The 15,650-nt window shown below is 40.3% G+C and overlaps 1 protein-coding gene across 5 annotated transcripts in view; it reads right to left on the reverse strand.

Moving 5' to 3' along the window:
• TSNARE1 (t-SNARE domain containing 1) overlaps window positions 1–15,650 on the reverse strand; it is a 956,130-nt gene that overhangs the window by 424,562 nt on the left and 515,918 nt on the right. For all 5 annotated transcript variants that reach the window (XM_030219717.1, XM_030219709.1, XM_030219685.1 and 2 more), the window contains exon 10: window positions 11,454–11,526. In XM_030219717.1, the coding sequence (XP_030075577.1) occupies window positions 11,454–11,526 (73 nt within the window). The remainder of the gene's footprint in view (window positions 1–11,453; window positions 11,527–15,650) is intronic.

Here is a 15,650-nt window from a genome sequence, read left to right on the forward strand (position 1 = left end):
GCCAGATGTAATTCGAATTTGTACATTTGGAGCAATAAGTTCCACCATTCCTGATAAGTAGCCTGGTGTAAGGACTTCCAGTGGGAGAAGATCACCTTCAATGCCAAAGAGATCATGGCACTAACAAGAGCCCCTTCACTAGGGTCAGCCGACCCCCAAAGAACTGCTCCCGAAGAATCACAAATGGATAAGGAATGGAGCCAGGGAGGGGAAAAATGGCTACCAGCTGTGACCAGACTTCTGACCAGAACTTGCGAAGGCACACACAATCAAATATAAGATGCCTGAGAGTACCCGTTTGGGAATGGCAAGACCAACAGACATCTGGACTAGAGGAATCAATAACATGCAACTTATACGGCGTCCAAAGGGATCTATGCATAAATAAATACATAGACTGCATGGTGGTAGAAGAGTTAGAGCACCTGAAAAGGGACTTCCAAAGCAATTCCCACAGCTTGCCAGAAATAGGTCGCGGCAAGTCTTCCTCCCAGCACCGTTGCAATCCAGTACATTTAGTGCTGGATTTACGAAGAAGATATTTGTAAATGTGGGAAGCAGCATGACCAGTGCGCTGAAGCTTCAGACCAAAATCCAGAAGCCCTGGGGTTTGAGAGAGGAACTGGGCTTGTAATCCACCCTTGTACTGCTTTTTTACCATGGAGCCAAGCTGAAGCCACTGGTAAAACTGGGTGTCAGAAAGGCAATATGTTTATGATATTGTATTGTAAAATTGGATTCTTACAACATATTACTTTCTTATGCATTATTCTTTGTTATGTATCCTATACTGTTTACTGTAAGTCACATTGAAATCAAGACTTGTTTGTGATAATGTGGGATATAAATGTCACAAATAAATAAATCTCGATTCTAATCAATTAATGATACCCAATCCTAGAAACATTATGTATGAACACACCCGTCACTCAGCTTTTTCCTGTCTTGTATCCTCCTTTTGGAAGTGTCTCTCTGGAACCTTCCACAAGGAGGAATCCTTTAGAAGGGTTAAGGCTCTTCTGAAAGCCCATTTCTTTCAAGCTTTATACCAATTCAGGTTTTCTTCGACCGCTGGTCAAAATTCTGGTGTGCAACAGTTTATTTTGTGTTTTTTTGTTGTATGACTATTCTTGTGTTTGTTTTTTTCTGTCTTATATGAAATTGGTGTTCCTTTCTGATGTACCAATTTTATTGTAAACCGCTTAGATCCTTTTTTTTTCTATTATTATTTTGCAGTATAGTAAGTTTTTAATAAATATAAAAAGGATAAAGAGCAAATTTTAAAATATCAAGCTCATTTTTTAAAAAAGAAAACATCCCATTTTCCTGAACTTATAACAATAACTATCAGCTTTCAAAGTGGCAGAATAAAAAGCACTAATTTTATGGAAGTCAGGTTGCTCCCTCCGTAATCATGTCTGACCTAGTCACAAGTCAAGAGGTACCGCTAATGAAGACATGGCCAATGTTAGATTCTTTGGTCTTTGCTAAGTGCCTAGAGAGACCATAAAGGCTGGTTAATTTAATCCAACAGAATACAATCCATTCTCTTCACCTCACCAACCTCTCCATTACAAGTGTGTTCCAACAGGATGTAGGCCCTAAAGGGCATTTCAATACATAAGATGTGCTGAGATGTTAAATTTAATAACTGGTTCAACAGATGAACAGGCTCATGTATGGCGACATTTTTTAGCATAATATAAATAAAAAAAGTAGCTCTGATCCACTTTGATATCACCATAGAGTGTACTGAAGACAAGAGGCAATACTATACCAAATCCCTTGGTCATGGGTTAGACTCTGGATAAGTCTATTAGATCATGACTTATAGAGAACCAGTCAAGTAATAAACCATACGCAAGATAAATTACAAGGTTATAAGGTTCCTCTTCCAAAGAGCACACAATCTCTCAGTCAGAATACCAGAATGTATTCATTCAGAATACCAGAATGTCAGCAGCTTTGTCAGTGTTCACAAATGAAAAAAAAAATCACAGACAGGATTTAGTAGGTGAGAATTCCTTCTATTAAGTCTGAAAATATCCATGCACACCTGAATTTAATACCCCAAAGGCCTCCAGTTGTGCTAACATCTCACATTCCTCTAAACTGTACACCAAAATTTCCAAGTAAATATGTTACTCGTAAGGAGGTTACTTTTCAATTTATTTTACATGAACAGATAGCTGCCTACCCATGTAAAAAGCCCTACAGAAAACCATGCCCTCTCACTACTGGCAGAAAGTACCTGTCTGGTTCAAAAGGTAGCTCTTACCCTCCTCAAAAAAAGAAGCATGGTTAGGTCATGGAGGGAAATAAAAACGAGGCTTTCATTCTGAATGCATTCCACAAGTATGTTTACACTTGCTTTAGAGCACGTGCAAATGTATGTAAGTATTAAGTATCTGCTACCCCAAACCCACCCATACCAGCTAGCTTTTGAAAAGTAAACCCAACATAGGATTTCCTCTTGAATACAGTGTCTCTCCCACTCTCACAGATCCCCTAAACTTGTCTCATCCCTGGCACTGGCAGCAATTAAGGCACACTGCTCTGGCTGGCGTCCTGGCCTTCCCTTTGCTGGGTCCCGCCCATGCAGAAGCAGGAAGTTGACCAGAAGAAGGAAGGCCCCAGTGCCAGCAACAGCAGTGTGCCTTAATTGCTGCTGGCGCCAAGGATGAGGCAAGTTTAGAGGATCCGAGAGGGAGAGATGCTGAATTTGAGGTGGGGAGAAGGAGAGAGATGTTGTCTGGACCTGGGAGATTTGCCCCTGTCTAAGACCAGCCCTGAACAAGTAGTTCAAGTCACAGCAGCAGGACACACAGCAGCACAGGTAAAACAGTTGGGGGGCGGGCCCTTTTGTCAGGGGCTCATTTGTTGGGGGCTATATTGTTGAGGCTTTTTTGACCTGGTACTCTGAAAATGAAAACCAAAATGTAACAGTTGGACATGTCTCTACCCACCTAAGTCAGTACTCCATCTCTTTGGTAGTAATTACCTCTGTGAGTCTGTTGGGACAGGTCTCCAACCCTTTGCACACTTTGATTTGTCAGCATTAGGCCATTTTTTTACAAAACCGACCAAGCTCTGTCAAGTTCCTTGGCATGCTGATGGATAGCGATCTTCAAGCCATGTCACAGTTTTTGGACTGGATTGAGATTAGGCTCTGAATGGCCACACCTCTTTGTTCCTCAGCCATTCCACTATAGATTTGGCTGTGCACTTTAGGTTGTTGTCCTGCTGAAGTATGAACTTCTGTCCCAGTTTCAGCTTGCTTGCAGACAGCAATGGGTTTTCCTTAAGAGCTTTCCTGTAATTTTGCCATTCAATGTCCCTTCTATCCTGCCAAACAGCCCCTTATCATCTTTTCAAAAATTCAAGACCAGCCTCAAAACATATTTTGCTGAGAAAACGTTTGTAATTGTTGATTCTTCCTTGTCCTATAGTTGAAATGCACATATATATAATTTATGTAAACCACTTTGGCTGTATCACAAAAAGACAGTATATCCAGCAGAGAACTATTATTCTACCACCACCCCCTTCCCTCTATTATCCTCCTGTTTCCCCCCTTAGAACCCTATTAGGTGAAAGTTAGATTCTTTCCTTCCCCCTCGTCTATCCTTTGTTTTCATTTCTTTGATTGATACTTTTTGTTATTATCTGTAAGCCCCATGTATAATTATTACAGAATTACCACAAACCACTTTAAAACACTGATAGGTGGTATATCAAATGCTAATGAACTTGAAACTATACTGTCAACACCATGATTCATGATGTTCTCTAGGTGATATACTGTGTTGGGTTTATGTCTAATGTAATATTTTGAATTCAGCCCCAAAGTTTATATTTTTGTTTCATCAGACCATAATACTTTTGACATGTAGTTACAGTAGCTCTTCAGTGTTTCTTTTTATATTCTATTCTATGCATTTATTAGTCATCTAATCTCTAAAGGTTCTGAGCAGCTTACATGTCATAAAGAAATGTCAAACAAAAACATTAACAGAGAATACATTTTTATTTTGGAATAGTATTTAATAAAATAAGATGTTTGGAACAGACAATGGGAATCCAAGTACAAGGAAGCTTCTCTAATTTTCACAGAGAGACCATTCCAAAGTTTACCAATTGGAAGCCAAAGAAAGATTCAAACACGCGCTTAAACCTAATACTTGTAATTGATGGCTATTCAAGTAAATCCTAGTTGCTTTTTCAAAAGAAAGAATGGATAAGAAGCTCATTTAATATTCTGGAGTAAATCCTTGTACAGTATTGCAAAGTAGACTCTTTAAAAGTCACAATCAAAAAATAACTATCTGAGTCTTTTCACTTGCAGCTCCATACTTCTAACTGGATCCAAGATGGGCTTTCTTCCTTCTTGCCATCCTACCAAGAGGATGGCATGATTTTTTTTTAAATCACCTAATATCCAAAAGTTATGGTATTCAGAGCAAGCATCTGTGATAATTGTAACAACTCACACAGAAGGGTTCCCCTTTCCTGAGGAACCCTGTAAATCAGCAAGGCTACCACATTTTGCCAGTTGCTCAGTTAAAAGACTTTCCATATCCTCAATTGTTAGAAGTATATTTCCAAATGCCCCCAATTCATCACTACTTTTCCTCATCCCCCACTTTTATTCTAAGCACAGGAGAAACTTAGGTGAATTATACCCACCACCAGTTAAGCTAACTGAATCATGAATATTTATCTATGATCCCATAAGATAGAAAATAGTTGAATTCTTCTGAATAATCAAATTCTAAAGTGGCACACACTTAGACTAAACTGTTCAAGCATTAATCAAATGCACATTTAGGTTAACTTCATGCTGAGTCTTGGGTAATGAATGAACCGAGGGGACTGGAGTAAAAAGAAAGAAAAGACTCCCATCTTTTGTATTTAGGTGCTCTATCACAATAATACATTTCATTTTTACTCCTACCGATACAAACAAGTATCAACGGACCATTTTCATCATACGCCAACATCCTAATATCACACATTAAGACCAGCATCAAGATAAAAAGCATGATGTAATAAACAGCCTTTACTTCCAGGTAAATAGCCATGAACATTTAAGAAATAAAAATAATTTAAAAAAAATACTCGACCCTTGAGCAGTTGGCATTTTCAGGGTGCCCTAATACAGAAGTGCTGAAGTCTAGTGGGCTGGGCTTAGTCTCTAGAGCACCCAAACAAATAAGGCTGGTGCAACAGTTAGTTCCCAATTAGCAAGAAGCCTACAGAGAAGAGTCTCAACATTCCTATCCACTGGATATAACCTAAGATCCCTAGTGGCCTAAGAGGACTCCAGAACACCTCCCTCCTCCCATACAAAAATAGTACCTGATGGTTCAAGTGGACCCCAGGCCTCCCATCCTCCTCCCCGACCCCAATAGACAGCACACAAAAACACATTTTTATAAGGTGAGCCGTGGCCATAAGTCCAATAATTGTTTTAATTTGATTAATATTCCTTGTGTCCAAGATACTACTAGAAAATTTACTTTTATTCCCTGTGGTTATATAAATTGTCATTCAGCTGTTAATAAGATTGAAATTCTTAGAGATCTGCTGGAAGATGGTCAATTTGGTTTCTTACATTTGACTGAGACATGGTTTCCTCTTCAGATGATCCAAGACTACAATTATTATGTCCTTTAGGATATAAATTTATGCACTTATCCAGGGCAAACCGAAGGGATGGAGGTCTTGCCATCTTATATAGATCATTTTTTAATGTGACGCTCCTAGATACTATTAGTTCCCCATCTCTTGAATTATTAGTTTGTGAAATTAAGGAAGAATCATTGTGTATTATGTCATGTACCTCCGGGAAAATGGCCTGATGAAGAAAAGATTTTATGAGGTTCATGCTAAATTTTTATGATTTAAATTTTTTTTTAACTTGGGGACCTCAATCTTCATTTAGTCTTTAATTTCCAGATTAAGAAGTTTTTTGACTCTCTAGAGGCATTTGGATTACAGAGATTGTTCAATGCTCCCACTCATGAAAAGGCCATCAACTTGATCTTGTAGTATCATCTACTATTACTACTTTTAAGGGATGTGCCTCACTATCTTTTAACTCTATTACAGCTGTTCCATGGTCGGATCATATTTTATTAGATTTCACTAAGTATCTAAGAAAAAATTTGTATCTCAACATTCTTCTTGCTAAAAAGAGAAGGCTAATCCAGATGAATTTTGGAAGGAAGCTGATAGTCAGCTTCCTTCTGTTTCTTTTTCTGATGATACTTTTCTTGAAAGCTGGAATTCTATATGTGGAAATATTCTTGATACCTTAGCTCCAGTTAAATATAAACTGAAAATCTGTAGAAACTCAGAGAAATGGTTTGATCAGGAACATACACTGTTAAAATGTTCCTGTAGTAGATTAGAGAGATTGTAGAGATGTTCCCCTACCCTAGAAAATAAAAACCTATGGCAACTAAGATTCATGAATATAAGTTTCTATTGACCAAGAAGAGGAGAGAGAATTATTCTAAGATCGCTGGGAATGTTAAACCAGATGTTATGAAATTATTTTCTTTACATGATCAGTTAACTAAGGTGAAACAACTAGTAAACACCTTGGACTCTATTTCTCCACCTGCCTCTGATTTGGCCACTTATTTCCAAACTAAGATTCAGTTAGTTGGATACCAGCTTAAATGTTTTAATTTTTACTGTGTTTCACTATTTTATGTTCCTATTTCTGTTTCTGTTCATAGAATCTGGTTGCAATTTAATGAGATACAATTTCCAGATGTGAAACGTTTATTAACAAAACACATGCTAGATCATTTTGTTGTATGAATGTTTGTCACTCATATTTAATTAAATCAGCTTCTCCAACTCTATTCGTGGCTCTTATTCAGTGGCTTAATTTTCAGTTAATTTCTGGGAAATTTCCTCTTGTTAGATGTGACATTGGCCTTACACCAATACACAAGTATCTGAAGCTGGGTGTATCTGATGTGAGTAGCTATCATCCAATTGTGTCTATTCCTCGTTTGTTAAGATCATGGAGGGATATGTGACTGAATTAGATAAAAGTTATCTTCAAAAATCTGATAGCATTCCTCCCAATCTGGTTTTAGGAAAAATTAAGGGGTCCTTTTACTAAGGCGCGCCGAAAAGTGGCCTCCGCTGGTGTAGATGCGTGTATTGGACGTGCGCAGGATCATTTTTCAGAGCACCTGCAAAAAAGGCCTTTTTTGGGGGGTTGAAAATGGACATGCGGCAAAATGAAAATTGGTGCGTGGTCATTTTGGGCCTAAGACCTTACCGTAACCCGTTGACTTAGCGGTAAGGTCTCATACGTTAACCAGGTGGTAATCGTCAGCGTGTGTACAATGCTGATTACTGCTTGGTTAGCGCCAGAAATTTTCCAGTGCGCCTACTGGACGCATGTACAAAATGAAATTACCGTCCAGGCCATGCAGTAGCCTGGCGGTAGTTCCACATTGGCGCACATAGGCACCAAAATGGCTTAGTAAAAGGGACCCAAAAGCACTAAAACTGTTGCATCAGCTTTGATAGCATTTGCTAAAGAATTATTCTGCAATGGTCAATGTGCAATTGTTATACAATTTGACTTAAGTAGTGCATTTGACTTAGTTGATTTTGAATTGATGACTCAAAGTTTGAATTACTTTGGTATCCAAGGTTCAGTTTTATCTTGATTTAATGGCTTTCTGATGGCTTGTCCTTACATCATTAAGAAGAATGGCTTTTTTTCTGAAAGATGGAGTCCCTCAAGTGGGGTTCCACAGGGTTCCCAACTTTCTTCTTCCCTTTTCAATCTCTTAATGCAGTCATACATAGTAGATGACGGCAGAAAAAGACCTGCATGGTCCATCCAGTCTGCCCAACAAGATAAACTCATATGTGTATACCTTACCTTGATTTGTACCTGCCTTTTTCAGGGCACAGACCATACAAGTCTGCCCAGCAGTATATCCCGCCTCCCAACCACCAGTCCCGCCTCCCATCTCCGGCTCTGGCACAGACCATATAAGTCTGCCCTCCACTATCCTCGCCTCCCAACTACCAACCTCTCTTGCCCCACCTGCTCTGCCACCCAATTTTGGTTAAGCTTCTGAGGATCCATTCCTACTGCACAGGATTCCTTTATGCACATCCCACGCATGTTTGAATTCCGTTACCGTTTTCATCTCCACCACCTCCCGTGGGAGGGCATTCCAAGCATCCACCACCCTCGCCGTGAAAAAATACTTCCTGACATCTTTTTTGAGTCTGCCCCCCTTCAATCTCATTTCATGTCCTCTCGTTCTACCGCCTTCCCATCTCCGGAAAAGATTTTTTTGCGGATTAATACCTTTCAAGTATTTGAACATCTGTATCATATCACCCCTGTTCCTCCTTTCCTCCAGGGTATACATGTTCAGGTCAGCAAGTCTCTGCTCATACGTCTTGGAACGCAAATCCCATACCATTCTCGCAGCTTTTCTTTGCACCGCTTCCATTTTTTTAACATCCTTCGCAAGGTACGGCCTCCAAAACTGAACACAATACTCCAGGTGGGGCCTCACCAATGACTTGTACAGGGGCATCAACACTTCCTTTCTTCTGCTGATCACACCTCTCTCTATACAGCCTAGCAACCTTCTCGCTACGGCCACCGCCTTGTCACACTGTTTCGTCGCCTTCAGATCCTCGGATACTATCACCCCAAGATCCCTCTCCCCCTCAGTACCTATCAGACTCTCCCCGCCTAACACATAAGTCTCTCGTGGGTTTCTACTCCCTAAATGCATCACTTTGCATTTCTTCGCATTGAATTTTAATTGCCAAACCTTAGACCATTCTTCTAGCTTCCTCAGATCCCTTTTCATGCTTTCCACTCCCTCCCGGGTGTCCACTCTGTTGCAAATCTAAGTATCATCCGCAAATAGGCAAACTTTACCTTCTAACCCTTCGGCAATGTCACTCACAAATATATTGAACAGAATCAGCCCCAGCACCGATCCCTGAGGCACTCCACTACTCACCTTTCCCTCCTCCGAGAGAACTCCATTTACCACCACCCTCTGTCATCTGTCCGTCAACCAGTTCCTAATCCAGTTCACCACTTCGGGACCTATCTTCAGCCCATCTAGTTTATTTAAGAGCCTCCTGTGGGGAACCGTGTCAAAAGCTTTGCTAAAATCTAAGTAGATTACGTCTATAGCACGTCGATGATTCAGTTCTCCAGTTACCCAATCAAAGAATTCAATGAGATTCGTTTGGCACGATTTCCCTCTGGTAAAACCATGTTGTCTCGGATCTTGCAACTTATTGGCTTCTAGGAAATTCACTATCCTTTCCTTCAGCATGGCTTCCATTACTTTTCCAATAACCGAAGTGAGGCTTACCGGCCTGTAGTTTCCAGCTTCTTCCCTATCACCACTTTTGTGAAGAGGGACCACCTCCACCGTTCTCCAGTCCCTCGGAACCTCTCCCGTCTCCAAGGATTTATTAAACAAATCTATAAGAGGACCCGCCAGAACCTCTCTGAGCTCCCTCAATATTCTGGGGTGGATCCCGTCCGGTCCCATGGCTTTGTCCACCTTTAGCTTTCCAAGTTGTTGATACACACTCTCTTCCATGAACGGTGCTCTATCCATTCCATTCTCAGGTGTACTTTTGCCAGTCCCTCGCGGTCCTTCTCCAGGATTTTCTTCAGTGAAAACCGAACAAAAGTATCTATTTAGCAAATTGGCTTTTTCTTCATCATTATCTACATAGCGATTCGCTGTATCTTTTAGTCTCACAATTCCCTTTTTAGTCCTTCTTCTTTCACTAATATATCTGAAGAAATTTTTGTCGCCCCTCCTTACATTTCTAGCCATTTGTTCTTCCGCTTGCGCCTTCGCCAGACGTACCTCTCTCTTGGCTTCTTTCAGTTTCATCTGGTATTCCTCCCCGTGTTCCTGTTCTTGAGATTTTCTATATTTCTGGAACGCTAACTCTTTAGCCTTTATTTTCTCAGCCACTTGCTTGGAGAACCATATCGGTTTCCTTTTATTTACTCTCCTTACATAAAGGTCTGTGGCCCTATTTATTACTTCTTTCAGCCTGGACCACTGCCCTTCCACTTCATGTACGTCCTCCCAGCCCATCAGCTCCTTCCTCAGGTATTCCCCCATTTTACTAAAGTCAGCACGCTTGGGTGCTGCTCTTGATCAAGCTAAGATAAAACATTTTATTTATGTGGATGACATCACTGTGATTCTACCTGTTTCTCAACTATGGTCTGACATGTTACCTCTTATTAGATCTTGTGTTGGTATGATAATTTAAACGTATACTGGCCCTTGCTGATAAACTCATATTCAATACTATAACTAGCAAGTATGACTCTCTAGCATTTTTATACGAGGAAAAAAAGACTTCAGACGCTCAACGATCTTTGTTCCTAAGAACATTAGACCATTGCATACATCTATCCACTATTGGGGAATATTCCCTTGTGGATAATAATTTGAGCTCCACATCAGTCTTTAAAAAACCTCAATATATGTGGATTGTAAATTAAACATTACTTATCTGGGCTTTTCAAGGCCGTTTGTATGATAGAAAACTGGATTATTTTTCACAGGCTTAAATTAAATAAGAGTAAAACCAAGGGCCTTGTTCACTAAGGTGTGCTAGCGTTTTTAGCGTGTGCTGTGTAGATGCCCACCTCTAGCATGGCTTAGTAATCAGGGACCCAAGTTTTTATAGCTGGGTTGAATTCATATCTTTGGAAGGCAGTTTTCTTTGGATCTTAATTCAAAAATTTTAGGGGTGGAAATAGACCACCTACTGTCTATACAGTGTCATACTCAGAAAATTATTAAACATTATTTTATAATGTTGAGAAGGTCAAGGATTTTTACAAAATATTTTAGACTAGTGGATTTCAGAATTTTGGTTCAATCTTTAATTCTCTGTGGACTAGATTATTGTAGTCTAACGTTAGCTGTTTCTTCTACATCATTGATCCAACGATTACAGCTGCTACAAAACTCTGCTGTTAGATTGATTTTTATATTATCTTGATTTCAGTCACTGCAATCTTATTTTTTAAGCTCCATTGGTTACCAGTTACTGAGAGAATATAGTTCAAGAGGTCTGTTTACTAAGCCATACTAGCGGCTTCCATGTAACATTGCCGAAAGCCCATTCAAAGTGAATGGGCTGTGTTGGCACTAGCCCACCTTTATGAAGAGATTCACCCAAGGTGGTGTACAGCAGCAACAGTTTAACATAGCACAACAATAGGAAAATGACCAAACATACACATAAATATGATCAATAAGGTAAACCTGGAGATAATTATTATTTTATATAGTAAGTAGCTTTGAGTTATTCTTGTGAGAATACAATTCTGTAAATCTGATTAAACTGATGGGCTAAATGAAATGATAATGAACATAAAGAGTGATACATACCTACTGTATCCCCCTGCTCATACACCATGGTTGCCAAGTCTTTAATGATCTGGTTAACATCAAGCATATCACTCTGAAAAAAAGGAGAGACCCCAGGATCAGTATTTAAAATATACATGTCTGCGAAGATGATTACTGGAAAAACTTACATGTTTATGTTGTTGTACCTAATACAGAAAAAAAAGGTTTACACTTGTAACCCAGGAGTTATCATGATTCAGAAGACCAATACTCCACCATAAATCCTCTAGAAGCATGGACTGCAATAGCCCATGACTCAGAATTTGGAGATTTTGTGGCCAATAATTTCAGAAAGCAATAAATTGTCCCAAGAATACTATGTACTGCTGCTAGAAAAATATCTGTGATTTCAACAACTTAATGAAGAGGGGAAGGAGGGAAGGGCAAGGAAAGCAAAGCTTCTGAATGTTAATCTGCTAAAATTCCAGGTCTTATTTATGCACCTCCAAATTAAAAAAAAAATAATTTACTTATGGCTTTCTTGAGTATTCAGCTTTTACAGATTTATCAGCTCCAAGCATTCTCCCAAGTTAGAAGCCAGAAATGACATAACATTCACCCATCCATGCTGCTCCAAATACACACATATCGCCTACTAAATGTGTTTGCCTGAAAAGAGAAGATACCTTGTAGTAGTAGCCTCAAAAAGATGTAAGTTTGGGCCTTGAATATATACTCATATCATCTATGGCAGTATTTGTTGCCGTTAAGGAAAGACAAGCTCTTTTTAGAGCAGCCTAATGTACATATGTGTGTGTGTCCCACTCATCTTTTGTAACAGGACTCTAGCCATGCAAATCTTTCTTATGCATACTCAGTGTGTATATCCTGAAAACTGGCTAGGGGGTTCTCCATAAAGGACAGAGCTCCCTCCTTTAACCGTAGCCTCCTTGAAATAGGCCCTTAAATGTAATTAGCTCTGTCACTCATATTGTGAAGATGGGACTACATTAAAAGTACTGACAGCTTCTTTTAACTTCCTCTCATTTGTCGCACTGAGAATTGGTACCGTGGCTTTGTAAAAGAGGTCCTGAATGAGAGAGACGCAATTTAGTGAAGTAGGAGTTTGTTTCACTGACCTTTCACATTGAAAGTGTAGAGTCAATGATAGAAATACCTGAAAAGTAATGAAGAATAAGAAACTAAAAAGTCTTGATTACATACTCCTTCACACCGTATTTAGTGAAAGCCCCTTTTGCAGCAGTAACAACCATGAATTATTTAGAGGTTTATTTTCAAAACAGAAAAACATTCAAAAAGCGGCACAAAGTGGCAGATGGACTTTTTTTTTGCCAAAACGTCCAAATCGTTATTGTTGAAACCCAATTTAAAAACGTTTTTCTATGCAGTTCATCTGCAGTGTGTCCAAATAACAAGGGAGCATGTCAGCGGAAGGTTTGAAAGTTCCTGAACTTGGACATTTTTGTGCCATAATGGAACAAAGCAAAAACGTCCAGGGCTAAAAGTTTGATGTTTTGGTCTAGAGAGTTGCACAGTGACACAAATCCAACCCGTCCCTGCGAGTAATCTTCTCCATCCCCATGAGTAATCTCCTCTGTCCCCATTAAAAAAGTAGTATCTACTTATGAAGGTTAATTCGTTTTTATGAAAATATAAAACGCAAACATCCACCAAGGAAGACGACAATAACCAGTCAGTCAAGAATATCAGGCAGTTATTTATTTAGTCCATTCAGAAACAGAAGTCCATCTACAGTATATGGTCCTAGTTGATTTTGACTTCCAGTAGGACAAGACATCATCAGTGATTTCATCAGTAGTAGTCAAGTATGCATCCACCTGAGAAAAAGCAGATTATATCGTTCTGAAATGTGAAGGTGTATTTTGCAAGTAATATTGTCATTACAAATAGATATACAATATTGAAATAGCTAAAGAAAATATATTCATATCTCAGATATATTTGAAGATGAAGAAGAATAGAGGTCTCCCAAGAAAATTTCCTCTAATTTCATCTTCTTATTGGCTTGTTGCAAGACAGATGAGTCATTTTCTGGAGTGTCTGCTGCTGGCAATCTATCCACTATCTCTTTCAAGCTGGCCAGTGTCTGTGAATATTCAGTTGGTGCCTATGTTCCAAAGTTGTTTTTAAACTGTGGATCCAACAAAGCTGTGGTACAATGCAATTGATGATCTGTGAAGTATTTATTCAGCATAGTAAGCAGATGTGTTTTCAGTTATAAGACAATGGTACTGTCTGAAACGTTTTGAGTGAATTGCTTTTGCAATTTTAGTTTTCTAGGTAACACCAGATACAATGAGGCTTTTGTCAGTAGTGAAGCATTTTGTGGCCACATCAACTAGTTTTAAAACTTGAATGAAATCAGCCAGTAGACAAACAAAATTCTATTTAAACCTGGCTCTGCGCTCAGTGTATGGAGATCTGAAAAATGTGTTGCCACTGAGGGCCGGATGCACTAAACCTTAACGACCCTCTAACAACCCTTTAACCCTTGCCCACTCCCGATCTATTTCGATTTTTGTTTTATTTTCTTCTAGTGCAGGGGGAAGCGGGGAGCCATGTGTTTGTGTTGTGGTTTTTTTTGTTTTGTTTTGACGTTTGTGGCATAACGCTTGGCTGCTCTGCGCATGCTTTAGGGGCCGATTACCAACAGGGATTACGAATGTTTAATACACTGTACTTTTCAATACCACACCGAACGTGTGCGACTTGTTTTTTTGGTGCATTCTACGTTTTTTCAAATTCGTTAGGACTTTTACGTATTAGTTTTTTTAACGTTTGATTGATGCATCTGGGCCTGATTTCTGTGTTAACAGCACACTGTTCCATCGTGTTACTACACATTGTTTAAGTGTTGTTACTAGCTGATTGTTAATTTTTATTTTGCTAATGTCACTAGTTCTTTTGAGGTGCCACTAAGTTTGGCTACCTTAGGTGGCAAACCAGTGCCATATGAATTTGTCTGCTGCAGTTTGGACAGCCTTCATATTACTGGCATTGGCTATAGTGAACACAATGTCTTGACGTTGAACACAAAACTCATCCAGAATCGACTTCACTGTCACTGAGCCCTGCCTGAACCTACAATGCATCTTGTAGAAAAGCTCTTTATCAACAAACAGCAACACACTAAAAACCCTCAACAAAGACAAAAGGGGGTATTGCTTTAGCTGGAGCTCTGATACGAACACAGCCAGCTAATCAAAATAAAACCACTTCCCAGTTCCCACCACTCTAGTCTACAGAAAGGAAGACAAAAAAATGTAGTCAGCTGACTCACCTCTGTGCAGTTCTCTTCTGCAGGTCTGAGGCTCACTGCTTCCTCTCTCCTCTAGTCACCTCAGCTTGCTGCCTCTGTCCTCACTCCTCTCCTCCTCCAGCACCGCTTCTGACCATGTGCTGTTCAGTGCTGCCTCCTCTCCTCTGGTCATCTCAGCTCGGTAGCTGTCTCCGTCCCCTCACTGCTTCTTCTGACCATGTGCTTCTCAGTGCTGTCTCCTCTATTCTGATCACCTCAGCTTGCTGCCTCTGTCCCATCACTCCACTGCTGCTGACCACGTGCTGCTCAGTGCTGCCCTCTCTCCTCCGGTCCCCTCAGCTTGGTTGCTGCCTCCATCCCCTCACTGCTTCTTCTGACCATGTGCTGCTCTGTGCTACCTCCATTTCTCTGGTCAGCTCAGCTTGCTGCCTCTGTCGCCTCACTCCTCTCCTCCTCCAGTACAGCTTTGCTGCTTGCTCCTCACTGATGCTGCTTCCTCCGAGACTGCTGGTGTGTGATGAATTTGCTGCCTAGTTCCAGTATATTTAAATACTGTCACTGGAACCTAACTGGAGCTTGCGTGTTCATTCAGAATCATGACTCACTGCAGCACACCTTTGCTCCTATTGGAGCAATGCCCTGAGTTGCGCAATCATAGAGGGAGAATGCTATTGGATGGAGCCCAAAAATGAGGCTTGAAAGCCCATGCCAGACTATGGGAGGGGGGGGGACTACTAGATGGAGATGTGCTAAACCTGAGGGGGGGGGGGGACTAGGAGAGATGGAGATGTGCTGGGCCGGGGTGGGTGTGGCTGGAGGGAGATGGACATGTGCTGGGCCAAGAGGGAGATGGACATGTGCTGGACGTGGCGGGAAGGGGAGCAGAAGAGGGGAGAGAGACCAGACTGAGGGAGGGAAGAGAAAGAGACCAGATG

The sequence above is a fragment of the Microcaecilia unicolor genome, chromosome 1, assembly GCF_901765095.1.
Source record: "Microcaecilia unicolor chromosome 1, aMicUni1.1, whole genome shotgun sequence".
NCBI lineage: Eukaryota > Metazoa > Chordata > Amphibia > Gymnophiona > Siphonopidae > Microcaecilia > Microcaecilia unicolor.